General features: G+C 45.1%; 1 protein-coding gene across 1 annotated transcript; it reads right to left on the bottom strand.

Annotated features, from left to right (window-relative positions):
- ATP1A1 (ATPase Na+/K+ transporting subunit alpha 1) lies at positions 1-26,974 on the bottom strand. The gene is made up of 23 exons (XM_027730423.2): positions 26,724-26,974; positions 18,871-18,978; positions 17,573-17,632; positions 16,368-16,571; positions 15,899-16,012; positions 15,225-15,359; positions 14,902-15,019; positions 14,115-14,383; positions 13,092-13,290; positions 11,589-11,698; positions 10,038-10,172; positions 9,308-9,500; positions 8,639-8,814; positions 7,985-8,121; positions 6,561-6,711; positions 5,878-6,046; positions 5,102-5,256; positions 4,620-4,743; positions 3,685-3,830; positions 3,431-3,561; positions 2,770-2,871; positions 1,617-1,708; positions 1-1,167 (listed from the first exon to the last, which is right to left on the bottom strand). Exons 1-23 carry the CDS (start codon positions 26,733-26,735, stop codon positions 1,139-1,141), a joined length of 3,069 nt encoding a protein of 1,022 aa, XP_027586224.1. The 5' UTR covers positions 26,736-26,974; the 3' UTR covers positions 1-1,138.
- Positions 26,975-27,018: the final 44 nt, after the last annotated feature.

Here is a 27,018-nt window from a genome sequence, read left to right as displayed (position 1 = left end):
TGACAAGATGGAGTTTTAATTGCAGAGCCTTTCAGTGCCGTGGTTTAGAGTGTTCCTTTGCAGAGGTAGACACATATCTAAGAGCGACACAGACCAGTAGTTCAGGAATAGGACCAAGGGCTTGAACAAGCATCTCCAGATATCTTTAGCACAATAGCACTAGGAGCAATGAACAATTAGGACTTCATGGTGACTGTCCACATGCAAAGGGCCAGCTCTCTCAGCAAGTCCTCACAGAAGCAAGCCATACAGGCATTAACAGTAAATTAAAACATACAGAAAATGGTTAGATATTCAGAGGGAAGCAGCATGACTCACTTTAGCCCAGAGACAGCTTGGACTCCAGACAACAGCAATGCCTTCCTCAAAAGCGGAGGATGTAAAATCCATGATGAGCCTATGACCTCACTCCACAGGAGGCACAAGCCAGTATCAGGATGCAAGTGCCATGCTGTAACAAGTATGTGCATGCACAGAGGACACTAGGAAACACTATCCCTCACTTGGGAAAGCAAGCAGGAAAATCAGTCTCAGAATTTTGAGCAAAGTCTGCTTGGATCCCAGTGCCAGTCAGTGGAAGCCAGGAAGCATTCCCGAGCTTTAGGCTTTGAAATGCAAGTCTTTGCAAGTAGTTTGTCACATTAAGCACTGAGCTATAAAGTAAGATGCACTTTCACACATGCTGTTGTCTGCAGGTCAAGCAACTCTGCTTCCCTACTACAAAAATGGGAAGCCAGGGACTAATCCTTGCACTCACCCTAAGCCAATGGGGAGGCTGCCCTGAACCAGTTTTTGCCTTGAGAAAAACATCCACCTAAGACCATGTGGGGGCATCCTCTTATAATCCATCTTTATTTGTAAAAATCCACATATAAAATCTTCGGTTTCCTTTTACAAAAACATAAAGGCACATAAAACTACTCGAACTCTCATCCCCCTGGACTGATGGTCGGACACTCCCCCCCACCCCAACCTCCCCCTTGCTTTCTCCTCCAGTCCATGTTTCTTCATGTTTCCTTTAGTTTCAGCTCACTCCTGCCCAGGCACAGTTCTGCTCTTGCAAAGATGGAAGTATGCACACAGGGGAGATGGTGGAGAGGTGGCATGGGCTGTGCGTGGAATGTTTTACAGGCGCTTTTTAGTAGTAGGTCTCTCTTTCCACCCAGCCTAAAAGGAAAAGGAGGGAGAAAGCAGAGTTAGTCTTAAGGCAGACCAAGTATGATGTTCACGACAGTTGCTTTTAGGCTATGAAAACTTGCACTGTAGCACCTGAGCTAATAAGTAACCTTTCACAATGAAAAAATCCTGACAAACTGTTGATGTTCTATGGCTTTCAGTATAGAATCTCTTCCAGCTTTCTAGAACTGCCCAGGCATTACTCAGTCTTTTCCACCTACTTCAGCGCATTGGTACTTTCATATACTGGGAGAGAATGCAGGAACAGCAAGAAGTCCTTAATTTGAACTAACTGCACTATTAATGTTGAGGAAGGGAAAACACAGCAAAATACACCCCTGCACAGTACTTGGAGGTCCTCAAGCTTTGTCAAGGCTTCTAGAGAACTCAGTAGCATGAAGAGGTGGGGAAGGAAACACAGATGAGCAGCATATTCTTACCACCAGGGTTGTGTCTGATAATGAGCTTCCTGACTTCATCATACACGAATATGAGGAGGGAGTATGGGAAAGCACAGAACCACCAACTCGGCCTGTTTGGGAGAGAAGACAGTGAAGACACAAGCTGAAGAGATGCTCTTTGCTTGGCAGAGCTCTGACTTGATGGCACATACAAGTGCAAGAAGGCTGTCATGTCCCAGCTTGCCAGTGTGACACCTCCCACATGGCTGCAGTTCAGTCAAAAACCCTCCAAGCCAAGAGTTACCACCAGGTTTTCTTCTGCAATAGGTCAATCCACTTTTGTATAATAATTCCAACACAAAGGTGTGTCATACCACCTTTGCTCATCTCTGTGCCAACCCCTCCCCACCTATGAATCTGGCAGTATTTGCTCTAAGTACACATAACCTTTGTGCCCACAGCCTTGCCCACTGGAACTGCAATGTTTCCCTTATAATTTACACGTGCTAACATCCAGCTGCTCCAGGCACTGGGCAGAGGCCAGCCTTCTTGTTAGGAAATGCTCACACTTCAGCACCAAACTCCAGACAACATTTCTGAATGGAACACAAGATGTACCAGGACTTTTTTGCCATGAAAATTTCATGACGCTCCAAACTGTTCAAAGTTTAAACCCTGCCATGAAATGTTGCAATGCTGTTGAGCAAGCTTGAGATGTTGGCACCCTCCCAACTGTTAGGAAAAGACTACTACTTGGGCTGTTTCTGAGAAAGGCAGGAAAAGGCACAAGATGTCATCAGCAGTTCTTTAGTACAGAAGAATTATCTGGCCTATGATTTAGAGCATTTCAACTGGCTTTCTTTGCAGATGCAGTCCCCCACCCATAAAAATACTCCATGAAAGTAAGTACAAGAGGCAGCTGTACTAGAGCACACTGGTACTGAAGTTGTATTGATAATTTTTTGTGGGGCACTGAACTGCAGGCTCCCCATAAACATTCCCTATACAGTGAAGAAAACCCTGGTATGCCACACTTCAGCCAAGGATCATTCACACCCTCCAGTCTGAACTCTTCTGGGTTAAGACTAGGTCTCATGCTCCACAAGCTCACCAACTACTTTTAACCATCTCCCAATCTAAGCACTATTGTTCTATGGTACAGTCTGTGCACAAAAAGCATAATGCAACCTACTTCAGAGGATACATCCTTAGAGCAACATCCATCCCAGGGCAGTAGGACAGGAAGGCAGCCAGAGCAGTCTCCTCAAAGAGACCAAATATCAAGATCTTGTTCCTAGAAGAAACAGGAACACAGTCAGGGACAAAGTACCTTCAGAGATGAGATCCTAAAAAACACCTAGTTGCCACATGGGAGTGAATGGCAACAGGTATTCCAGTCTAGCCCAGAAGTTTGTCAGGTGGGGACTATCAGGTACAGTTGCCATGAGGGTCTTTTATGTCTCTAGACGGAGATACACCAGTTCATGACTAAGTCAATCAGCAATTGCTTTCATCACAAATTCAGAAGGAGGCTGGGGTTCATGCCTCCAGATCTCTTGATGTATGAGATCTGGAAACCAAGGCTGTGTGCTGGAGTATGTCAGTGTCCTTTGAGGTGGGCTAGCTCCCACAGACATTGCCAACAGAAGCCAGCATTTCTCTTTGTCTCAGCCTATGACTGTAGCAAGTACTACAAGAAAAAGACCACCCACACCTTTTTTATCCATTACTAAGGCACCAGAATGTTCAGGACTTCTGATGCTCAGACACTGCTGGGATGAAGAACTAGAATGCTATGTGCTGGAGAACACACAGAGTCCAATTCTACATCTTCCATGGACAGCTTGACTTACTTCATCCCCTGCTGGAAGACAGAGTTTCTTCGGGTCTTACAAATAATCAAGTCTGCCCACTGCACAACCACAATGCTGACAAAGAAGGCTGTATGGCAAGTGAACTCCACTATTTTCCTCTGTTCGTAGGTCTAGGAAGGAAAGCAGAGAGCATTCATTCAGACACACTGCCTTTGGCTCTCTGGTGCTCACACTCAGTTCAGCAGGCATGAGTATTCTGACTGCCAGCCTCTATGCTGTGCCTCAAAACTTACCCACTGCTGTCCATAGCTGTCTTCCACATCATTAACCCATCGGTCATCCCACTGAATTCTGAGCCCTAACAAGCCAGAAGGCCACCATCCATTCTCTGCCATGATTACAAAGTAGGTGAAGAAACCTCCAAGGGCCTGGATCATACCTGAACAGATAAGAAAGAATGATAAAACTAATGAAGCTACTGAAGCTACTGCAGAGAGCAATTATAACAGAGAGCAGTTTGCAGGAAACCCCAACCGCCTTAAAAATTAGTCCTCATGGGGTTCAGTGTCCCAAGCAGCAGCTATAGAAATAGTTCACACTAACATCAAACTCAGCTTCAGCCTTTTTGTTGAACAGCTTCTGCTCCCAACTTTGTACAGAGTTACTTCTGTTCTGCCCTGTGCTGTGATGGCACCGTACTCAAGGACACAAGATAAAACTCCCTTTGTATTATCATTAGCCTTGCCCACCCCCCAACCTTTGCAAAATACAGTCAAGAAGGTTCCCAAGGTCTGCTGCAATTAAGCATGAGCTCCCATCCTGTGAACTGGGCACGTCTCTGTAGCTGCCTTTAATCACGGTTCCTAATATTGTGTGTTTAGGGATATGCTAGAGAGAATCCTTTACTTCTAATTAAACTAACAATGGGATCTATGTTCTTGCTGAACAAGTCTGAACCAGAGGAGAGCTGGTTGTCAGCCAGTTCCTTTACAGCACTGTGCAATTAAACAAAATTACTGTGAAAGCGATTCAATAGACCAAGCTGCATAAGCCACCACTATAAGCCATAGGGAAAGAATCATGGCAAGTTCTTAACAGCCTGAGGTTCTGGTTTACACACCCCAAACCTCAACCCTACCAAAATAAGCAGAGCAGTCACTGACTCCGGATGGTGTACAACCCTGCTACCACTGAGTTCAAACTGGTGCCAGAGAAAACAGCAGCTTACCAATCTGCCCATAGGCCATGCTGATCAGCCGCTCATTCACCAGCTTGTCTGTTTTGGGGTTTCTGGGCTGTCTCTTCATGATGTCACTCTCTGCTTGTTCATAGGCCAGGGAGATTGCAGGGACCTTTGGAGGTGGCAGGACTGCTGTTAGAACCGTTTCGATTTTCCACTGTATAGAGTCTTCCCTGCCCCGTTTTCAATTTGAGAAACAGCACTGCCCAAAAGCCCTAGCTGTAGTATTCAGAAAGGACCTCCCCCTCCCCATCCCCACTTTGTCCTTATATGGAACTGAAGGATCCTCAGACTCAAGAGAGTCATGAGATGGAGAGTGTAGATTAAGGGAATATCAAATGGTTGCTTATTTTAAATGCAAACACTAGAAAAAACTGTATTTAAGCATTTTCCTTCCATCTGTCCTTTCTTTAGGGTACCTAAGAACACTCTCATTTCTTCTTGAGACGAAAAAAAAAAAAGACATTCACCATATCAGTGCCCAAGTCAATGCAGAGGATGGTTACTGTTCCCAGTGGAAGGGGTATGTTTGCAATGATGAAGATCAGGAACGGCGTGATTTCAGGAATGTTACTGGTCAAGGTGTAAGCAATAGACTTCTTCAGGTTATCAAAGATCAGACGCCCTGGGGCAAGGAAGAGAGAACGAGGTAACTCTCACTTATCAGCACAAGGCAGCCAAGTAGCTCATAGACAGCTTCAGAGGTAACACTGGAAAGCAAAATGCAAGTGCAGCAAATGAAGGAGTTCTCTTGCATGTAAGGGTGAGACTGTGTGCTCCGTGCACAGCATCACCTAAAGAGAGCAACATTTTTGGTCACAGCAATCAGAGCTCACTGCATACAGCAGCAGGATACTAAGCCCTGGTTCCTGGAGATCAAGAGCCCTTGGAGATACCCTCTGTTCTGCTCCTCTTTGAGAGCTGTTGCTCCATCAGGGAAGAAAATGTGTCAGACTCAGCTGGCAAAGATGACTATAGGGTCACGTGTTAGGCAAAAGGACAAAGTAGCTTTTGTTACTCAGCGGCTTCCTACTGTCATCCATCCCAAAGGGTCATGCTGAACCCATGGAAAGGAACAAGACTCTGAAGGGAGAAGGAAAGTGCTGCTCTCCCTGAAAACACTTGACACGGAGACAAGTTCAAATAGAAGAGAATCCTCCAGATGCCACTATTTCAGAGGGAATCAGTAAGTAACATTGCTGAAGCATATTATTTCACCACCATTGCACCCAAGTTATAAACTCACCTTCTTCAACCCCAGTGACAATGGAGGCAAAGTTGTCATCCAGCAGAATCATGTCAGCTGCCTGCTTGGAGACGTCTGAGCCAGCAATACCCATAGCGACACCAATGTCAGCCTTCTTTAGGGCTGGGGAATCATTCACACCATCACCTGTGACTGCTACAATGGCACCCTAGTCACAAAGAGAGGAACAGCAAGACTGAAATCATCATGTAAGAGGTTTCGAGCAAAAAAGCTTCCTCCTATCTTTCAGGAGATGAAGCACAAAAAACTATTTCACTTTGTTATAAAGAGACCTCAGTTCTTCCTTGTTCTCCCCTCACCCTTTTCCTGTTCTGATCAGGTGAATCATGCTGCTCCAAAGGAGATGCTGGACAACATGTAAACATGTTGAATCCTCCTCTCCCAAGCACATCCAGAGCATTTAAGAATTAAGTGTGCTAATACACTTCCTAGGATAAGAAAGCCTCAGTACAAGCTGAAGATGTTTTCCTGCCAAACCCTTATATTTATGTACTGTAAACCAGCCTGACATCAGCACCTGAAGGCTGTTCACAGATTGAGATCTAGTCTGGCCCTTTACGTGAGGGCACTTAGTTTTAAGCCTTGCCTCTTCAGAAGCAGAACTGGCTAGTAGTTTATATATACGTCTGGGGATTTTTCCAATATTACATCCCTCTCTTTACCTGTCGCTGACAGCCTTCCACAATTATAAGCTTCTGCTGAGGAGATGTCCTGGCAAAGACAATTTCTGTATGATGAAGCAGGATGTCATCCAGTTGCTCACTAGTCATGTCCTTCAAATCTGAGCCATGAACAACACAAGCTTTGGCATCCCTGCAAACAAGAGACAATAATATGTTTTACTTCGCAACAAGTTTCTCATTAGCTGTATTTGCCTTATAAAACTATGGCTCTTCAGTGCTCTTGGGAAAGACCAACTCCTGATGTGACCAAATACTAATCCAGCCAGCCTCTCCACAAAAGTTTGATGCTCAAAATTTAAAAGGTAAATGGGGAACACAAAGAAAAGACAAACAGAGCCAAGTAACTGACAAAATGCCTCATGAGCAAACCAATTCTTTCTATAGCTTTCTAAAGTGCATCGAGGCAAAGACTAGTTGTTTCTACAGCTCTTGGCCTCTCTGTGGTTAGCTTCCAACATTGCAAGAGGTGCTGCAGTCTTCTGCAGGCAATCCTTTCTGTAACAGACTGATGATCTACATGTGGCCCTTCACAGAGAGTGCTCACACTATGCCAGTTCAGACTAATTTACATTCTTTGGCAACAAAAGCACACAATGTTATATTTAGACTGGTTTGGTACCCTGCATGCTACAACAAAATACCATCTCTCTAACCCAGCATACCATCCCTTATAGGTCTAGGAGACTATCCACACAGCCCTTGACATCATCCAGTTTAGACAAGGAAATTCCTTCCCCACCCTTAGAACCAGCTGCTGAGCTGCTCAGTCACACAGCCCAGCAATTCCAGTCTACACTGTTGGGTTGTGAAGTTACCCTCAAATAAAAAATTAAAAAAAAAAAAAAAAAAAAAAGGGAATTCAGTCACAGTACTTGTCTTCCCCAAGCAATTTCATTTCACAGGGTGTCTCTATTCACAGTTCATAAGCTACATGGCTACCCTCCAGCCCAAACACAGGCTGGGTCAAGCTAAGCAATGTAGACAGCCCAGCCATTCTGCAAACAGCCTGCTTATGCCAAAGCACATTTTCTGAGGATGCCTCAATTCTGCACTAGGCTATGAAGGCAAACATTAACCCTTAAGAGGAAGGAGTTCTATTTTTACATTTATTCTGCTTGTAGCTATGGACTAGTGTCAACTCTTCTACGTAGCCTAAGTGCTGCTCCCTTTGCCCACCTACAGTCTTACTCTTAACTACTTCCCACACATAGGAGATGCACATTTAAGACAGCCTAGTGCATTCTTCACATAATTCATGATCATTAAAGAGCCACAATATGCTGAGCTAAGTAAATGTCAAGCTTTTCATGTCCAGGGAAAGATGATGAGGGATTATCCAAGGTGAGGAGAGAGGCAAATGCTTAATTCTTTGAACAGCTCTGGCTTTTCCCACCGGTCGTTACCTAGGGTTGACCTGGCTGACAGGAATGTTGAGTCGAGCAGCAATATCTTCTACCGTTTCGTTGCCCTCAGAGATGATGCCGACACCCTTGGCAATGGCTTTGGCTGTGATCGGATGGTCTCCAGTAACCATGATAACCTGAAATTCAAACAGACTACTATGAAAGCCTCGCCTGTACTGCAGAGCAACACTGCCCAAAAGGTACGGTCTCTTAGACTGAAAAGGCCACGTGAGCACTGGCACAGAACAAGTCTGAGGTACAGGCAGTAACCTACCACCAGTATGCAATGGATTGAGGGGGATAGAAGACAAGGAAAATTGTTAATCCTGAGTTAACAGAGCCAGCTCCCTTTCCAGCCTGTGCTTCATTCTTATCTTAGTATTGTGGGACATGCAGAACACACCCTGAGCCAAATCACTTGCTTTGGGACACCATGCTGTCTGCACCTGTCAGAGCCCTAGCAGTTTAACTCGTTTTTCAGTCCATTAACATACAATCATTTGTATTTAGGTTAGAAATTAAGCCTGGAGTAGTACTACTTAAATCCTGATTGATGCTTCATCCACCCACATTACAGCAATACAGAGAGTAAAGGGAAATCCTTTATATGCCTGGGAATAGAGTGAGGCAATTTGCAATCCAGGAGTAAACTACCTTGATCCCAGCACTTCTGCATTTGCCAACAGCATCTGGCACAGCAGCACGAGGAGGGTCAATCATAGACATGAGTCCTACAAAGCAGAGTTTGTCTACAGGAAAGTTCAGGTCATCAGTATCGAACTGGAACCCTTCGGGGAACTGATCATCAGGCAGAGCCAAGTGACAGAATCCTGTAACACACAAAACTCACATTTAGTCTGTTCCTACATATCAGGAGGCAGAGAAAGTGAACACTTACTGCTTCTGCAAACAACTACACAAGAATAACAGGGCAGCATCAGAGGTTTAGCCAGCGCTATGGAGGCAGGAGTAACGCTTGTATTCTGATAACTAATAGCTGTTGCTAGGTGCCCAGACACAGCTTGGTTCACATGCAGTGGAGCAAATCTAATACCATGTGGTCCATGGAGACCGAAGGTCCCATATGCTTTGCTGCATTTTCATCTTGGTGACCCAGATGCTGGGCATGACAAGACCCTGCAGGCTCCCTTTTGGATTAAAGATTAAAGGCAGGACTGTTCCTATATGAACTGCTGAAGTGACCTTGACTCAATATTATGGTTACAGTGCAGGAACAGAGTAACCCTCCACTTAATCTGTGGGGACTGCTTAGGAACATGAGGAACAAACCTTTTTCAATGTATTAAGGCTGCTTTTCCTTACCTAACACTCTCTCCCCGAGGCCTCCCAATTCAAGGTAAGCATTCTGAAAAGCATCTTTCATTTCCTCATCCAGTGGTTGCTCTTTGCCATGAATGAGAATGGTGCTGCAGCGATCCAAGATCCTCTCTGGAGCTCCCTTCATCACCAGCAAGTAACGGGATTCTGACGGATTTGCATTTTTGTGGATAGACAGCTATGGGTGGAAGAAATTGAACATCTGCTATAGACATCTGCTGTGAAGGTCACAAGCACTCAGTGTTTTGTGACTACAGTAGCTCAGGAGGCTTTGTGATATTCTGCTCTAGTTTTCATTTACCCACACCTTAAAGAGGTTCACAAACTAAGGAATCCATGTGTTCTGTAACACTAACATATAACCTCAGCGGTCTTTTTTGTATCCAAGTTGCACCTGTTAAGGTAATTTCCCAGCAGTTCTTTCCTATTCCAAGATTTAAGTTATTCCACTCTCCACGCACTGCTGGTATACAGGTCAGACGCACGTCTGGTCTTTTGTTAGCAGCTGACACCTCAGTGTCAGTGCAGTTCCAGAAGCTCTTACATAGTATAACAAAGCATGGTCTGTTAACTTAAATTTATAGTCTTGAGCAGAGTTCAAACAAGTAATAGCTAGACAAGATTTTGGTGCCAAAACAAGTTTTCAGGCACACTGTGTGCAAATTTACACAAGTGCTTCACACAGCAGCTCTCCTTCAAGAGGATACATGCTCACCTGGTACTTGTTGGTAGAATTAAATGGTATTTCCACCACTTTGGGATTCCTTTCTCTCATCTCCTTGACAGAACCACAGCACAATTCAATGCATTTCAGAAGTGCTGACTCAGAGGCATCTCCTGCCACTGCTCTCTAAGGAAAGAGACAACTATCAGAACATGCATCCCAGTGGACTCACCACAGAAGATCAGATATTGAAAGAAAAAAAAGCGTATTCATCTCAGCCCAGTTCCAGCTTCTACATGACATGATATGGCAGTAAAGAATAAATAATTCTATTATCTAGTACTGACAAATACCGCATTTCAGAACACCAGGCCTCCCAGCCTGAGAGAGCAGTGGTCTTCTGGTGCCAAAGACAAGAAGAAGCCCTTTCAAACGGCAGAGAAAGTAACATAACCAGGTACAGTCAGCCTAAGTGAGGCTAGAGGATAAACTTTCAGAAGGACTAATATAAGTTGCTTGCTACGAAGAACAGCAAATACGAGATGAAGACTTATGACATGAACGCAGAAACCCTTGTATGTGCTCTCCTGCTACAGTAAAAGATCAGCTTATTGAGCCTTTGGCAGGGATTTGATTTGTCCATACTTCCCTTCCCCATAAGGTTAGCACTAATAGAGACTGGAGATGGGGGTTCTCAGCCCTGGAGATCTGTGTGTTCTCAATGTCCTGTTGGAGTTTCCTTTGCTGCAACTAAACCCAAGTATTTCTTGCCCTTCTGGTCTCTTTGTCTATTAGAATTTAATTTTTTTTTTTCATTTCTATGCTGCTTTTTGGCATCTAAAGACTTCTCAAAACTCCTCCTCTCCCCAGGCCTTCCTCAGACAGGAAGAACCTGAGCTCTCTAACTTCAGGTCCTGTTTTGTAGACCTAAGATACAGTCAGAGGAGTGCTGGGAAAAAATAGCTTCTTCCATCATCTCTATTACCACAGCATCAGAACACCCTCGGGAGGAAGTTTACTAAGCAACATGACTAATATTTGACAGATTATAAGCACTGTACGATTAATTTCAGCCCTGGTTGGGTCACAGTTCAGAATCAGCAATGTGAACTGGTTTTACGCCAGTATTTGCACCAGTACTGAACCAGCAAAAGCTTAAAAAGACTTGCCAGTGAGAACAGACTGGCTAGAGACACTCTCCCACAACTGCTGCTCTCCCAGCTCTGATGTCCACTTATCTCAGCACCAGGTGCTTGTAGCTTTTAAGTGCACAAATGCCAGAGATAGCAATTCTTGGAACAGCCAGATATTGGGAAACGCCTAGGAAAGCCTTCTGGTCTTTCCTAAACCTCTCTGAAGTATCTGACCTCCCAAAGAGAGTGTAGATGCCCGTGGATGGCAGGGAGTCTGCTGTAGGAGAAATGTCTTCCCAGTCTCATCTCTGCTGCTCAGAGCATACCTTCTCTAAGAGTGCTAGACTGTAGAAAAGATGAAAAGTGGCAGACACCTCTACTTTGCAGGTTCCTGTGACCCACAGGATGTAATCTCACTATGAGAGAGCAGTGGTGAGGAACAGGACAAAAATCTTTTTTAGAAACTCACCTTCAGAATTGGTACATTTTCCTGGTTGGCCTGAAACACAGCACGGTTACAGAGACCTGCAATTCTGGACAAAGCACTCCAAGTGGCCGAGCTCTTGTCAAAGGAAGCACCTGAAAGCAGAGGGAAAATGTCAAAAAGCCTTCCCCTTGAAAAAAAACCAAACAACCAAACACATAAGTGCAAAATCCCACACACTTAAAAGCAAGAAGCCTTTAGCTCAGAAACAGGAAACACTTAGAGCATGTTAGCACAGTACATCTCTTTCATTCCTTCTCCCTTCCCAGGTACTCGATGAATAGCTGATTATTTTAAGACCAGAGGGTGAAATAGCAACAGTGCAAGACAACACTTTGCTTTCAAGATTCCAGTAATGGTTGCATCCAGTAGTAGCAGAAGACTTGCTGATAAAGCTACAGTATTTTGGACAGGTTAACATTCATTCAGAGAGGGTTGAGTAAGGAATGCTGGGTTCTACCTCCAGTTTGTCTCACTTTATCCACCAACCCAGGAACTGGATGAAATAGTTCCCAAAGGAACAAAGTTACAATAAAGATACTACTTCTCTCATGGCAGCTCTTAAGTTGGCTTCAAGGGAGACGAATTGAACCAACTGTTAACTGATAAGCTAATATACTTTCCATGAAGAGAAATCTTCTAGGTTTATTCAATCATTGCTGGTCTGAGGGCTTCCGGAGAGCTATTTACAGCTTGTTGCTTGGCACTAGTGTTAAGTAAAGCAGCTTTTTAAAGCGGTTCAGACAAGCACAGTGTTTTGGAGTGTCTGGGACAGGGTGCAGCAGCACCACTGGAAAAACGTTTATGCTAACAATGTGTTGCAAGCACAACATTTCACAAGGTAGATGACAGCTAGGAAACTCCTGAGTTCGGTTGGATTGAAGAGTTCTGGAGAGGTAAGTAACTCCCAGTTGCATAGCATACTGATATTTCAGATTTTTATCAATATCAAGGAGACACTTCCTGCTAAGGTCTTACATTCATGCTTACTGCTCTGCAAACACCACCTGGATGTTTCAGCCATCTAGTTCCACATGGAACTTTTCATCTATGTCCAGCCTCAAGTAATTATTATCAGGGCCAACACCTCTGCTGTCCACACTTTCAGCAGACTTCAGATGGAGCAATTTAATCAGATACATTTCGGCAAAGATAGTCAAGTACGTTGCAAGTATTTCTACGTACAGAACAAACATATGGGGCTGAACATTCAAGAGGCTCAAATTCCAATGGAGTAATTTTGAGCAAAAAGCAGGTTATATGGAACTAAAGGATTAAACAGAAATGTGGCACTGTGAAAAGCTTTCTATGTGTCATTTCAAGGGTTTTTATGCTCACTGTAGATCATATGTTAGAAGTCCTTGCACTGTGAACTTCACTTGGGCTGGAGGGTTGTAAATGCAGGTTCTTAGAAGTACCAGCACACAGGCAGCTCCAGAAAAAGCCATTTTTTAATGAAATGCCTCAAGTGCAAAGATATGGTCTTACCACTCTGGTTCTCTGTAGTATCAGCCTCATGAATCTGATTGTCAAACCACATGTGCGCAACTGTCATGCGATTCTGTGTCAGAGTGCCTGTTTTGTCAGAGCAGATGGTGGATGTGGAACCCAGGGTTTCCACAGCTTCGAGGTTCTTCACCAAGCAGTTCTTACGAGCCATACGTTTGGCTGTTAGTGTCAGACATACCTGGAGACAAGAAAGAAGATGACAGGTTAGATGTAGTTGTGCAGTAATAACACTGCTATCCAACTTAGCGTGCACACGGAATTACAACCAGCTTACATGCCCTGCAGTGATTCCCTAACCTCTTGCTCACCCTGCCACTCCAAAATAAACAGCAACACTTAGGCCCAGGTGGTAGGTTTAAATAACACACTTTCCTCATCATAAAACCTTCAGAAAAGGACTCATAAGGCTTCAGTCTTCTGCTTCTCAGTGCATTAGGAAGGAAATGACAAGTCCCAGACTAAAATTTCAGTTCAAGTTGCCACCTCCTAATCAGAGGAACTCTCAAAATAGGTGAAGGCAGGCCACATATGAGATGACCCAAAATAGCTCTTGTGATAGGGCTGCAACTTACTGGTGTAGGAAGTGAGCAGCTCCAGCTACCCCCTTCTTGCCAGAAGCTCTTATCTAGTTCCAGCTTCCAACTGTCCATTGCCTGGCTCAGTTGCTGCTCTGTTTCCTAAAGCTGCATGGAGTTGTAACAGGAGGGCCCTTTCTTGCCACAGAAGAAGGCAAGACAAGTCCGGAACTTTTGGTCTTGCTCACTTCAGCTCTACATTGCCAAGCCTCTGTGCAGGTCTGACTTAGGGAAGCATCTTTATTGGGTAAATTGCTGCAGAACTTGACACTTATTTCAGCAACTAGTCCAAGTATGCTGAACTCAAAACTGAGCCCTACACACTCACAGCGTTTACCTCTGTGAATGCACACTGAGCATGAAGCACTCCACTACTTTAAGAACCATATATGTAACAAATACAACCTTTTCTTCCAACTTCACTCACCGTAACCGTTGCAAGCAGCCCTTCAGGAACATTGGCAACAATGATCCCAATGAGGAAGATGACAGCCTCCAGCCATGTGTACTCAAGGATGAGTGACAGGATGAAGAAGGAAACACCCAGGAACACAGCCACACCAGTGATGAGGTGGATAAAGTGCTCGATCTCCATGGCAATTGGAGTTTTCCCCCCTTCCAGTCCAGAAGCCAGACTGGCAATACGGCCCATCACAGTGCGATCCCCAGTGCTAATGACAATGCCACGGGCAGTGCCTAGAAGAGAAGACAGGTTTTAGAAAACAAAACCAGTCCCAGTTCACCACCCTGAGAGTGGTGAAGAGATGCTCTGGGTGGGCTTCAGCACAAAGACTGCTTACCACCATTCTCAGAGCTGCAACAAAAGTTCTGCCAGATATGACTGATGTTCCTGCTTTCTGCAGTAGCTTAGTATTTCTTATAGCTCTACTTAACCATTTTGGTTTACATTATGTTATCTGCACTTTAACACAGCTGTAATAAGGCAGGCAGGCTCAAAGACACACCACATAGCTGCTCCTCTAGGAGAAGCAAGAAACTAAAAAAAAAAACCAGTAGTGCTGTGGAGTCTGACGATTCTACAGTAGTGCAGTTGGAACAGGCAAAGACTTTGCTAGGAACTTCAAGCCTGCTTTTGCATGGTAGAAGTAGGCTACCAACTGATACACTGAACTCATGGTGTATTCGCATTGTTTACCTATGCAGTTCAATCTCTACCACTGCTAATACATCAGGGAAGTAGGAGAGTCACATACCTTCCACACAGTTGGTGGAAAAGAAGGCAATGTTCCTGGTCTCCAGTGGGTTCTCATGGGAGAAGTCAGGAGACCTGGTTTGAGGCTCTGATTCACCAGTAAGTGAGGAGTTATCCACCTACATGAAAGAGAGTACTTTGTCATATACAAGCAGGCAGATGCCCTCAGCAACGAAAGCAGATGAAACACTAGGCATGTCCCCCACACTTCTCTTTCACTCCCCCACCCATTCATTGCATAGAAGACATTCTATGACATTTCAAAGCCAGAGTAATTCATTCTCCTTCAGAATGAAGTTTCCAGACACTCTATCATTGCTGTACCTTGCAACCATGTGCAGATATGATCCGAAGGTCAGCTGGAATTCTGTCTCCTCCTTTCACCTCCACTAGATCTCCAACTACAACTCCTTCAGCATTTATGCTCATCTTCTCGCCATTTCTGATTACAAGTGCTTGCTGAAAGACAGCGAAGAAACAATCTAGGTCAAAAGCAAGTCAAAAGAAAGGGTTCAGAAGATCTGAGTACCTTAAAATAGTTGTGATATGGTTCCACAAGGTTTCTATTTGGACTAAAATGTTTTTATCTGATATGTATGTTATTTAAGAAAAATAGATATTTTTTGTTTTCTTGATATTAAAGCTCTTTGCTCCCCGGGTGACAGTTTGATAGTTAGATATGTTATAGACTGTCCATGAAGGAATCCAAGTTATAGTGCTTATCACACCAGTTACTGAGCTCCCCAGACTATTAAGAAAGTGTCCTATGATCGTTAATAAGCTGGTGGAACTCACAGGGCTTCAGAAACTACTTTGGCCTATTAGCATAATTACTTGGAGCATAAAGGGGAAGGAGTCTTATAGACCCACAGAAATTAAGAGCTAGTAACCCACAGTAACAGCCAGGCCTTTTGCAACTGAAGCCAATATTTAAAACTGTTAATAACCTTGAGAAAGCTATGGCTTGGCAGACCTCAGGGAAATGAGTTCTTCCATACCTGAGGCACCAAGTTCTTGAAGGACTCCATGATCTTGGAACTTTTTGCTTCTTGGTAATAAGAGAAACAGCCAGTAATGATAACCACAGCTGCCAACACGACACCCAGGTACAGCTACAAAGAGCAGAGAAAATGAGTCAGAGGACGATCTGCCTGAAAGGCTTCCAGCTTGTCCAGATAAATTGCTTGGCATTTAAGTGCCCCATTACAAGCATGAAGGTACTTGCAGTCTCTGTACATTTTGTACACAAAGGCCATCCACAAGCTAGTGTTGTTAACACAACACAAAGGAAGTTGGCTGTTCATTTCATTATGTGGAAGCACTCCAAGACATGTTAAGCTCTCACACTGAATTTCCCGTGCTTATGGGAAAAGCTTCTGGACGGAATGCTTAGAGGAAGTTAATCTGCTTTGAGCTAAACAGGCTGTTCGGTCTGCCTTTGAGGTAAAAACCGACATTTTTACTTACATTATCTTTGTTGGCCTCCTCCTCCATCAAACTTTGTATGCCGTAAGCCAGAAAACATAGAATAGCACCAATCCACAACAGGAGTGAGAATCCTCCAAAGAGCTGCCGACAGAACTTTACCCATTCAGGAGTGGTGGGTGGAGGGGTGAGGGCATTTGGGCCGTCACGAGCCAAAATCTCAGCTGCACGTGCAGAAGTCAAACCCTACAAGAGAGGTTTCTTTTTTTAGGCATTGTGGCAAGACTGACCACAGAAGGCAACTCTGAATTTGTTCAAGGCGTACGACAGCAACAAGGAGCTGCTAACAGATGTCCACAGCTGCCAGGGTTCCACAACACAAGAGCTGGGTGTGAAAGCTGAATGCCAAAAGAGGAGCTACAGGACGCTGAATGCTACTTGAGGAGCCTGCAGGTCATGGGGCTACAAAACTGAAGAAGGGCAGGACAAGAAAGCTACAGCAGCAGACTTTGAGCTCTGAGAACAGCACAGCGCTGTTCCATCCTATCAAATTACGGAACAAGTGTGAAAGTTGGGGGCCATAACCGTGATGACACTTTGGAACAACCTTCCAGGAAGTTCAGCTTTCAGAAGCCAAGGTCTTTGACACAAAAATGCAAATCTCTGTGCTGTTGTAAAGTGCAAACTTGATGCACTCGTGCAAAAAATGCATTAAGCAAAGCAAACAACAGCAAAGGTGTAAAATCACTGCAGTGCTTCTGCACCGGGCTTGGAGGTAGCCTAGGACATTTGCATACCTCTAACTACAGGAAGGCAAAATTATAACTGCTACTAGCCATCATTAAGTCTCTGGGCATGTGCTAGCTCACTAGGCTATATTTGCAACAGAACAAGCATTTGTCTTCATTACATGCCCCTCAGGAAAAAAAAAAATAAATCCAAGAATCAATTTGACCTTGAACAATTCAGAGGCAGATAACAGTGACTTTGTTAGAAGCAAAGTCACAACAGTATTGCAGTCAGGTTGTACAGTGGGAGTATGAAGAGAAGTATTTGTGAATTCAACAGTTCTGGGAAGCCTGGGAAACTTAACTGGAGGAGGGGAGATTAAAGAGAAAAAAAAAACAAAAAACCACACCACCACACTGAAACCAGACCACCCAGACCTCCTTTTGTGAAATGCTCTGAGCCAAGAATGTTTCTTTTCAGAGGAGAGCAAGGGGGGCAGGAAAACAACGTCCACCTACCCGACTCAAGTCTGTTCCATATTTACGATGAAGTTCATCAAGGCTCAGCTTGTGGTCATCCTGAAAGACAAGAAATAGTTGGGAGAGAAATGATCGGTACCTGTAGGCTCATCAGCAAGAGCTCAGCAATTCCACCCCACACCCCAGGTTTCCTATCTGTAACAGCTTGGTGAGATAGCAAGACTCCAGCTCATCTTCCCTGTGAAGAGAATCTCAAGTGCATTCTGCAATTCAGCAGAGTCTCACCTTCAGTGTTCTTGTGACTATTTGTGTACAACGTGACAGCTTTTTAAAAAATGTCTTAATATATCTCGGTGCAGTCTTTACACCCCCAGCAGATTCTGTGAAGCCTCAACAGGTGGGGTTTTTTTTGGGGGGTGAGAGAGGAGGGGAAAGAAAAGGAGTTGGGAAGGAAGGTAGGAATGTACAGAAGATTAAGCCTGCAATTTCACACATTTTTAAGTAGCGCTGCCAGATTAAGCACTACTTCGGGAGAAGTGTGTTGTCCCCCAGAGAGGTTTCTTTTCACAGAAAGGTTATTTTTCAGTTGGATCGACTTAGTGCAGAGCAGTGCCTCACTTAGAAGGTTTTACTGGAGGAGCAGATGCTTTAAGTTCATATCACTACTGAACACAAAATCTCATCTTGGAGCAATCTTTAGTAACCCCTCTCCCTGAGGGGCCAAAAATGTGAAAGCACAGTCTCAAATCCACAGAATAGAAACAAAACCCGCATTGCCTTCAAGGAGAGCAGATCTAAGCCAGATGCTCACAGACAGATGTATAGCATCATCCAGCATTCAGAGATAAGGATGGGAGACACCTCCCACAGCTTCAAACATGATTAGAAGGAATAATACTGAGGTCACTCTGAGCAGAGGCCAGCAGTAAATGGAGCTGTACAGCCTCAACTCCTCATCTGGAATGAAAACAGCAGTGCCACTCACATGACAGCACAATAAAGCTTGTAATGCTGCTATCCAGAGAGCGCTTGCCTGGTGAGGAAATACAACTATACTGTGCTACGGGCAATAAAGGCAAGCAGAAACGTAGGTTCTGTGTGAAGTGCCTTTTGAGAAGTCATGTTTCCAGAGTCTACTGTGTGGTCATCCTGATGCTCAAACACTTGCAGCATGTTGGGCTTGGGGACAGAGGGCAAGGGAGGAAAAGGGGGATCAGTGCCTTTAGTTACACCATGCTGTCAGCACACCAACTCTTTTCTTTTAGTCACATAAGGCACAGGGCTTTGGGCAAAGCAAATGTTCTTTAGGCTGCTCTTTCTGTGCCCTACACTCTTACCATTGTAACTTCCTTTTTAAGCTCATCCATGTCCCTCTCCTTCTTCCCCTTCTTCTTCTTTCCGCCATGCTCTGATGTAGCAGTGGGCTCATACTTGTCTCTTCCAGCCTGCAAGAGAAGACACAGCATCATTAGAAACATCTCACTGTCAAATTCTACAGCAGTAGACACGAAGTATGCACACAAGACTGCCAGACAGACAAAATTATTATAGTTTATAAAAATTGTCTACCTAAACTTTAGTAAAGCCTTTGAGCTGTTTCCTACAATATTCTCTTGGGGAAACAGGTTGCTTGTAGTTTGGATAGGTGCACTCTTTTCTGGGTACAAAGCCAGTTGGATGGTTGGACCCAGAGAGCAGTGGTGAAGAGAGTTACATCCAGTTGTTGGCTGGTCATAAGTGGTGTTCCCCAAGGCTCAGTATTGGTGCTGGTCCTGCTAAATATCTTGATCTATGATCTGGACAAGGGGATTGAGTGTACCCTTAGCCAGTATTCAGGCACACCAAGTTGGGCAGGAGCGCTGAATCTGCTGGAGAGTAGAAAGCTCTGCAGAGGGATCTGGACAGGTTGGATTGATGGGCCAAGGTCAACAGTATAAGGTTCAATAAGGCCAAGTGCTGGGTACTGCACTTGGGTCACAACAACCCCATGCAGCACTACAGGCTTGGGGCAAAGTGGCTGGAAAGCTGCCCAGCGGAAAAGGACCTGGGGGTGCTGGTCAACAGTGGCTGAATGCAAGGCAGCAGTGTGCCCAGGTGGCCAAGAAGGCCAATGGCATCCTGGCCTGTATCAGAAAAAGCATGGCCAGTAGGACCGGGGAAGTGATTGTCCCTCTGTACTGGGCACTGGTGAGGCCGTGCCTCCAATCCTGTGTTCAGTTTTGGACCCTTCACTACAAGACAGACAATGAGGTGCTGCAGACTCTCCAGAGAAGGGCAACAAAGCTGGTGAAGGTTCCAGAGCACAAGTCCTATGAGGAGCAGCTGAGGGAGCTGGGGGTGTCTGGAGAAAGGGAGACTCAGGGTGGATCTTACTGCTCTCTACAACTACCTGAAAGGAGGCTGTAGCCAGCTGAGGGTTGGTCTCTTCTTCCAAATAAGAAGTGGTAGGCCAAGAGGAAATGGCCTCAAGTTGTGCCAGGGGAGGTTTAGACTGAACATTGGGAAAAATTTCTTCACAGAAAGGGCTGTCAAACCCTGGAACACTATGCCCAGGGAAGTGGTTGAGTCACCGCCCCTGGCAGTATTTAAAAGATGCGTAGGTGTGGCACTCAGAGACACGGTTTAGCGATAGACTTGGCAGTGATGGGTTAACACTTGGACTCAATTATTCTAATGGTCTTTTCCAGCCTAAATGATTCTATGAATGTTATGCCACTTCAACAAATTAAAAAAATGAGCTAGTGAGCAGACAAGTCTGCTCAACATCATCCCCAATACACAGATTATAGCCAGACATTGTGCAAGTCTAGCTAGGAGGAAAGCAAGCTATTCAGGCCGTCTTGACGCTCAAGCCCCAGTTCAAGCTGAAAAAGTGATGAAGAGCAGAAGAAACCAATTCCTGAGTGCATACATATGTTTTCTCCAAGGCATTAACTTCTCCTCCCCCCTCTGAGTCCTCCACATCCCCTGGCAAGGAGGAGCAGCCTATCAACTGAAGATAAGTACGAGGTGGTATCCCTGGCTGGTCGAATCTGGGGGCTAAGTTCCAACACTTTCATTCTCAGTTTGGCACACTAGTTGGCTGGTTATACAACAAATCTGCTTTCAATTTATGGCAGTTTGACCAGCAAGAATGGTATACAAAGCAGCAGTACACTTTTGCAGATTCAATCTGTGCTCAGTCCTGCTCACACTTCACAGAGCAAATGATTTGCTCACAACCCCTTTATTCAGTAGGATTTTCATTCACTTTTATTATGGTTAATTCTACATGAAATTATGTAAAGATTTAGATCTTGTCATAATGGAGTAAACAAGCATCCAAGGACAAGCAAATCATGACTTAGTGCACATAAACATCACTTAAAAAGACAACTCTCTCTTCCCTGCTGTGTAAAGCCTATTACTTCCCTACACCCTGCCAAGTTTTAGGTGATGAGATTTTCACCCAATAAGATCCCCGAGAAGAACTTTGAGACGAAACAGAAGTTAGTGGCACCAGAGTCAAACCTTTAACAAGATTAAGAAAAGGTTTCAAAGGCACTGCCTTGCTCCATTTTTGAATGAGCATCTCAAACCACGAACTGGATTCCTGAGAGCTATCTGGACACAGGAACTACTGTTAGGATCCAAGAACTGTCCTGTTCAGCAGCAAGCACAAGAAATTTTTATTATCAACTCCGAGAGAAGTAGAAACCAAAACCAAAAGTGAAACTACACAAAAAAGAAAAAAAAAATCTTTACTTATCTAAAAGAACCTGTCAGTCACATCCAGACACGGGTTTTTACTGTTCTAAGAAAGCTCTGTGTGCAACACTCTGCAGCCAGTCACACGTTTGTCATGCACAGTTCTCTCACCCTATTCAGTAAAGGCAGGCTTTGCATGTCCCATATCCTCGCATGCAACTACAGAACTGTGCAATGGAAACAGATTTTAATAAGTGGAGCAGAGCCGAGCTATTTGCCTCCACTGGTATAGGAAAAGGACAGTGCTACAGACTGTCAGCATTCCTGGCATTTTTTTCCCTGCACCTAAACTCCCATTTCCCTTCTTTAAAAAGCATACTTAAACGAGCACGGTCCTCACATTCCAGCATCACAAGAATTTGCCACAGGGTAATTCACAAAAAGTCACCATGAAGCATCGCTCTCCTTCAGTCTTTGAAAGAAACGACTTTTGACTTCTTCTAGAGCTATAGCAGACAAGTCCAAACACAGTCCTGCACAAAACACATGCTTCCTGATTACTGCTTGAGATGAGAAATGATTTTTAATAAAGGTGAAGGAGTTAGTGCCTTCTTGCTTGACTAGGAGTCTATCACCTTCAGCTTCACCCTTCTCCTCAGAAAAGCTTGGTAAGCTCTTGCAGGTGAATATAAAAACCTCCTGGTTCTTTGAAACTTCTGTGAGGAGTCACTCAGCTTATCTGGGACAATGGTAAACAACCAAAAATATAAGAATGTGTAAGCTTTTTCAGTTGCAGCTGAAACAATCTACAAGTGGGCAAACATGAAAAGGCTCACTGCCCTTGTTCAAGCATGATTTGCTTTAAAAAAAAAAAAAAAAAAGAACAAAAAAACCCAGCAATCAGCTGCAGTCAGAACAAAGAGCTGACAGAATTACTTGTTTCTTTAAGCACCCAAGTATTTGGGTCTTAATGGAGTCCATCTTACCGAGGAGCTCAGCATTCCTCAGCTTAAAAAAAAAAAAAAAAAAGAGAGAGAAAAGCATAGTATCTTCTCCCTTCTGTTTCTTTAGTACCACATCTCAACCTTACAGAAAAGTAAGGAGAATCAGTTTCAGCTCTTGCTACAGGATCGTTTCATGCAGAGTCTGAACTTCCTGCTCCATCATTCAAATCTGAACTTGACACACAGATCAGAGTCAAAAGTCCTGCCCCTGTTCTGTGCCTCCAGGGCCATCGCCTCTCTTCCAGCAAGATGAGCCCAATCTGTTCAACAAAGGCTTGTGCTGGCTGGGTTGCCAGGGAAAGAGAGTTTCATCCCACCACAGCGCTGTAGGATTTCCCTGCTTTCCCCTCCTTTTCCTGCTGTACAATGAGAAGAAGGCCTATGGTACTCCAGAATCACATCTTACCGTGATTTAATCACTGAGCCTGAACACAAAGGAAGGTCTGTCTCATCAGAAATGTCACCCCTGTTACTTGACTTAACCCATGTGACTCATCAAAACTGCCAGAGAAATAAAACAGCGCAGCTTCTTTTTTTTTCCATGCAAGATTTATTTTTTTTTCCACTGGCTTAAGCACAACATTTGTACACACCAGCGTAAGAAGTTTTATACAGCCTCCAGAAAATCCTATTGTCTTTCAGATACAGCTTATGCTTTTCCGCTCTGGACTAATTGAGCCATTCATACCTGATGTTCTCGACACAAGCCATGATTGACCAGGAAACGGGAAGGGTACAAATCAGCAGACAAGCTCAGAAGTACCCTATTCTATGATCACTTAATCCAACAAGAAATGTCAAGTAAGAGCCAAAATAAATTATGCCGTCCCTGGAGGGTTGGTCTGTTCTACTACTTATGTCATTATAATCAATTGTGCAGAGAAAACAGAAAAGTTACTCTCCTGCTGTCTCATGAGACAGTTTTCAGCAAATATATTAACCAGATGTGTCATAAAATGGACTATGCCTATTGACTGAAAACTCCACTCCATGATCCTATGTAATCTTAGCAAGAGATGCGAATGGCTTCTTTGGATCCTTCTTACTCCCTCCCAAGAGCTGTGTTCAATCTCCTACCCTGAATCAAAAATTTAATCAACTGCATCAATTGAACAGTCTCTCAACATCAAGGACAGTACAAGGCAGTTTTTACTCCATAGCTAGTAATTGCTTATTGTGCAAGACTGCTGCTTCCCAAATCACAGATGGACAAGCTCTTCTCCCATGAGAAAGGATCTAAACCCTATGAGGGTTTTCATCACCAAGATAAAAACAGGACCACCCACACATCTTAAGTGTTCTCTGGGTATTATGACAAACATCTCTACTTGTCAGGGAGCTGAATCAAGTGCAGAGCGGGCTTTCCAAATGCCACTGCTGCACAGCTGAGCAGCCCATCCTGGTTTTTTCATGCTGTGTCAGCTATGGAAAGTCACCTCCCTCACTTCTTTGCCTGTATTATTAACGCATCTTTACTGTAAATCCAGACAACTCTAGTAGTTGACAAACACATGAAGATGAGTGGACTGGACTGAGTTTACCCTAGATAACATGGTGACGGGCTACCCCTTGGAAAGGCCTGGGTGAAGCATGACCTGAAGCTTTCAGCAGGTCAGGATTGCTGTGGGTTGTACATACCACTTGCCAGAGATCCCTCATCCTGTTACACTGCTTTTGCAAAAATGTGCGTTGACTAGGCCCAGGGTTTTCTTTGGCAAAAGGACTATCCTCTAACCACTGTAATAAAAAGTCAAGGTAATAAAATAGCCATAGTAATAAAGGAATGAAAAAATGAGGGGAGAATAATATATTAAAATTTTTTAATTGCACCAGATAAGGATTGCTTTGATTTGCATAACTGCCACTCAGTTGGTCCATTATGCAATAAGCCTTCCTAATTTCTGACAGGGAAAAAACCCTTTACTGGGATTCAGGGAAATCAGAGCAAGCCAAGAGGTGTTTCTCCTCCGCATAGGCTGCTTGATCACAACATTCAGTATCAACAAGTCTTCACTACTGTTTCCAAAAGCCTTCACATACGCTTTTCTTTAGTTAAAAGATACGATCTGAATTAAGGACTTCTCTTTGTGGGCTATAAGGTAGGACAGATCTCCAGAAGCAACCCAAAGCATGGACCAATGACTGTGAGCTATGTCTGTGCAGTGAGGGAGATGGAGTGAAACATGCTGCTGTCTACAGACATGTAGCTTCCAGGCAGCTCTGAACAGAAATTAAATCCTGAGTGCTTTCCTCCACTACACACACCCCCTTGGATAATCTGCTTTTTGGGCTGAACAGCATACCCAGACAGCTGATGGCCCTCCCCTTGTCCCGTTACCATTTAAAGTAAAACAGACGCTCTGCTCAGTTTCTCCTCACAGCCACAGAGAGAAGAAAGTTGTTCTGTCACACTTATGCTCTTATTTTCTCTTCCATCCCATGCTCCCATGGGAAAGAAGTTTCCTTTTAGGCCACCCTAACTCAGGGCAGGCACATACTGTTCAGTGTTGTATCCACACACCACCTTTTTCATAGCCTTGCTCTCTCACATCCCCATTTTTCAGGGGGTCTCTAATTATCCGCATGCACTCTCACTGCTAAATGAACAAATCCTGTGACTTGCTACCAGAAAGCATGAGGCAGCCATATTATCCCTGCTGAATTATCCCTTGTGTCGGTACTTCAGTTCTGGGCTAATTGCTTTATTATCCATGCAACCTACGAAATCTGAAATGGAAGCAAGACAGCTAACAACTTTCTACATGAGAAAGCGTTGGTACCTCCTATTAGTCCTGCCAAGGCAGACTAAGTCCCTGAAGCCTTTTGCACTACAGTCCTAAACATGCACACACACAAACCACTCTAAGGCTTCTTTGACACTTTAAAGAAGATTCATAATATTGCCAACACCCCCAAATCCCCTCTCAGTGTTTTATCTCCTGGGTGAACTCTTATTGTGCACACTGCCTGTTGTCTACTGGACTGAAATACATCAGGCTGGGCTGCTAAGCATCAAAAGGATATCACCAAAAAAAATCCCAACAAAAACACACACACACATGCTGAAAACCCACCCCACACTCTCCTCAACCCCCTTTTCCGAGTAACAGCCGTGTTCTTTCTTGCAGCTCCCCTCCTATTCATGCGGTTATGTCAACATTGCCACTGTTGTACTGCACAGATGAGGACAATACAAAGTCAAGTCAATGTTTGAACAGCGCTTAGGAAGCACAGAACACCTGTAGGCAGGGAACACACTAACACCGCTTTGTCTCGTGACCGCACACAGTCACCTTCTCCTCGAGAAGCAGAGAAATTAGGGAATTTTACAGGAATGTGTCTAAACCTCAGTAAAGCCTGAGATTAGCTCAGTTGGTTAGAGCACGGTGCTCAGAACACCAAGGTTGCGGGTTCGATCCCTGTATGGGCCATTCACTTAAGAGCTGGACTTGATCCTTGTAGGTCCCTTCCAACTCAGAATATTCTGTGAAATACTCTGTAAACATAAGTCCACACACCTCCAACTATACAAGATACACAGGGAAGTATTTAAAGAGGAAAAAACAAACATCCAAACAATACAACCTAGAAACTGGCCTCTAGTTTTTAAACATAAAATGAAACAGGAGCAAGTCAAGAGGTGTTTCTTCTTCACACACGTGTGTGCTTCATCACAACATCCAGCTTTAAAAAGTGTTCACTACTGTTCGTTTCCAACAGCCTTCCACTACCGTCCACTTTTAACAGCCACTACTGTTCATTTCCAACAGCCTTCCACTACTGTCCGTTTCCAACAGCCTCCACATATGCTTTATTTAGTTAAAACATACAATCTAAATTAAGGACTTCTCCTCGTGGGCTGTAAGGTAGATAAAGGGCTGATACAGGGCAGAAACTGCCGCACAGCCTTCTGCGAGGATTTATCACTCCATTGAACAGGATAACGTCAGGGGCGCCCACCTTCCTCCTGCTACCATCTCCCATCACATCCTTATTGCTACCAACAGGCAAATTAGCCTAATAATCCTGACGGTTCCCCTTCCCCCGCCTTCCCCCCCCACCGGGGCCCTCGTGTCTCAAGAAGTCTAAAGTACTCTTAGGAGCCAAGGCAGCAGCCACGCTCCCTCCCCAGCTCCACAAGGCCACCAGATAACAGCAGCCCGGGGGCTGCGGGCGGGCAGGCGGGAGGCCCCTTGCCGGGGGGGACACGGCCTTAAGGGGGAGCCAGGGGGTTTGAGCCACCCCCCTCTTGCCCTGGGCTCCGCCCCGCCCTCGACCCGGTTCTTCCTCCCTCGGGCGGCGGCGGGACCGTGGCGGCCGCCAGGGCACGTTGCTCGGGACAGGCGGCACCGGCGCCGCCCTCGAACGGCCGCTGCCGCCCTCGCACCCGACGTGGCCGCCTCAGCCCGGGACAGACAAAGCGCAGCCCCGTCGAAGGGAAAGGGGCACTGGCCACTGGATTTCCCACCTCCCGCCCCGTCCCGGCCCCCGCCGCTCACCCCCTTGCCCATGGTGCCGGGCGACTGCGTGCGGGTCAAGCGGCGGGGGGCGAGGAGCGGGGCTCAGCGGCGCCACGTGTCCCGGCCGGCGGCAGGTGCGGAACAATAGCAGCGCCCCGGCCGCCGCTCGCCTTCCTCTTCCTCCTCCTTCGCGGCTCCTCTCCTTCGCCTCGCCCCGCTCTACCCCCGCCGGGGTAGCTCCTCTCAGTCGCCGCAACCGCCCGAAGCTCCGAGCGCCGCCGGCTTCCCGCCGCATAAAGAAGCCTCGCTCCAACAGCCCCGCCCAAGCCCGCCG

Source organism: Pipra filicauda, unplaced genomic scaffold (assembly GCF_003945595.2).
Source record: "Pipra filicauda isolate LSUMZ 115617 unplaced genomic scaffold, ASM394559v2 scaffold69_size3009148_pilon, whole genome shotgun sequence".
In the NCBI taxonomy this organism is placed as follows: domain Eukaryota; kingdom Metazoa; phylum Chordata; class Aves; order Passeriformes; family Pipridae; genus Pipra; species Pipra filicauda.
This window is presented reverse-complemented; position numbering and strand designations above follow the sequence as displayed.

Coding starts and splice junctions, on each gene's coding strand:
- ATP1A1 (XM_027730423.2), bottom strand. Junction 14,384..14,901: donor TTCCACCAACTGTGTGGAAG/GTATGTGACTCT, acceptor CTTCTCTTCTAG/GCACTGCCCGTGGCATTGTC. Junction 8,815..9,307: donor CCTCGGGGAGAGAGTGTTAG/GTAAGGAAAAGC, acceptor TGTGTGTTACAG/GATTCTGTCACTTGGCTCTG.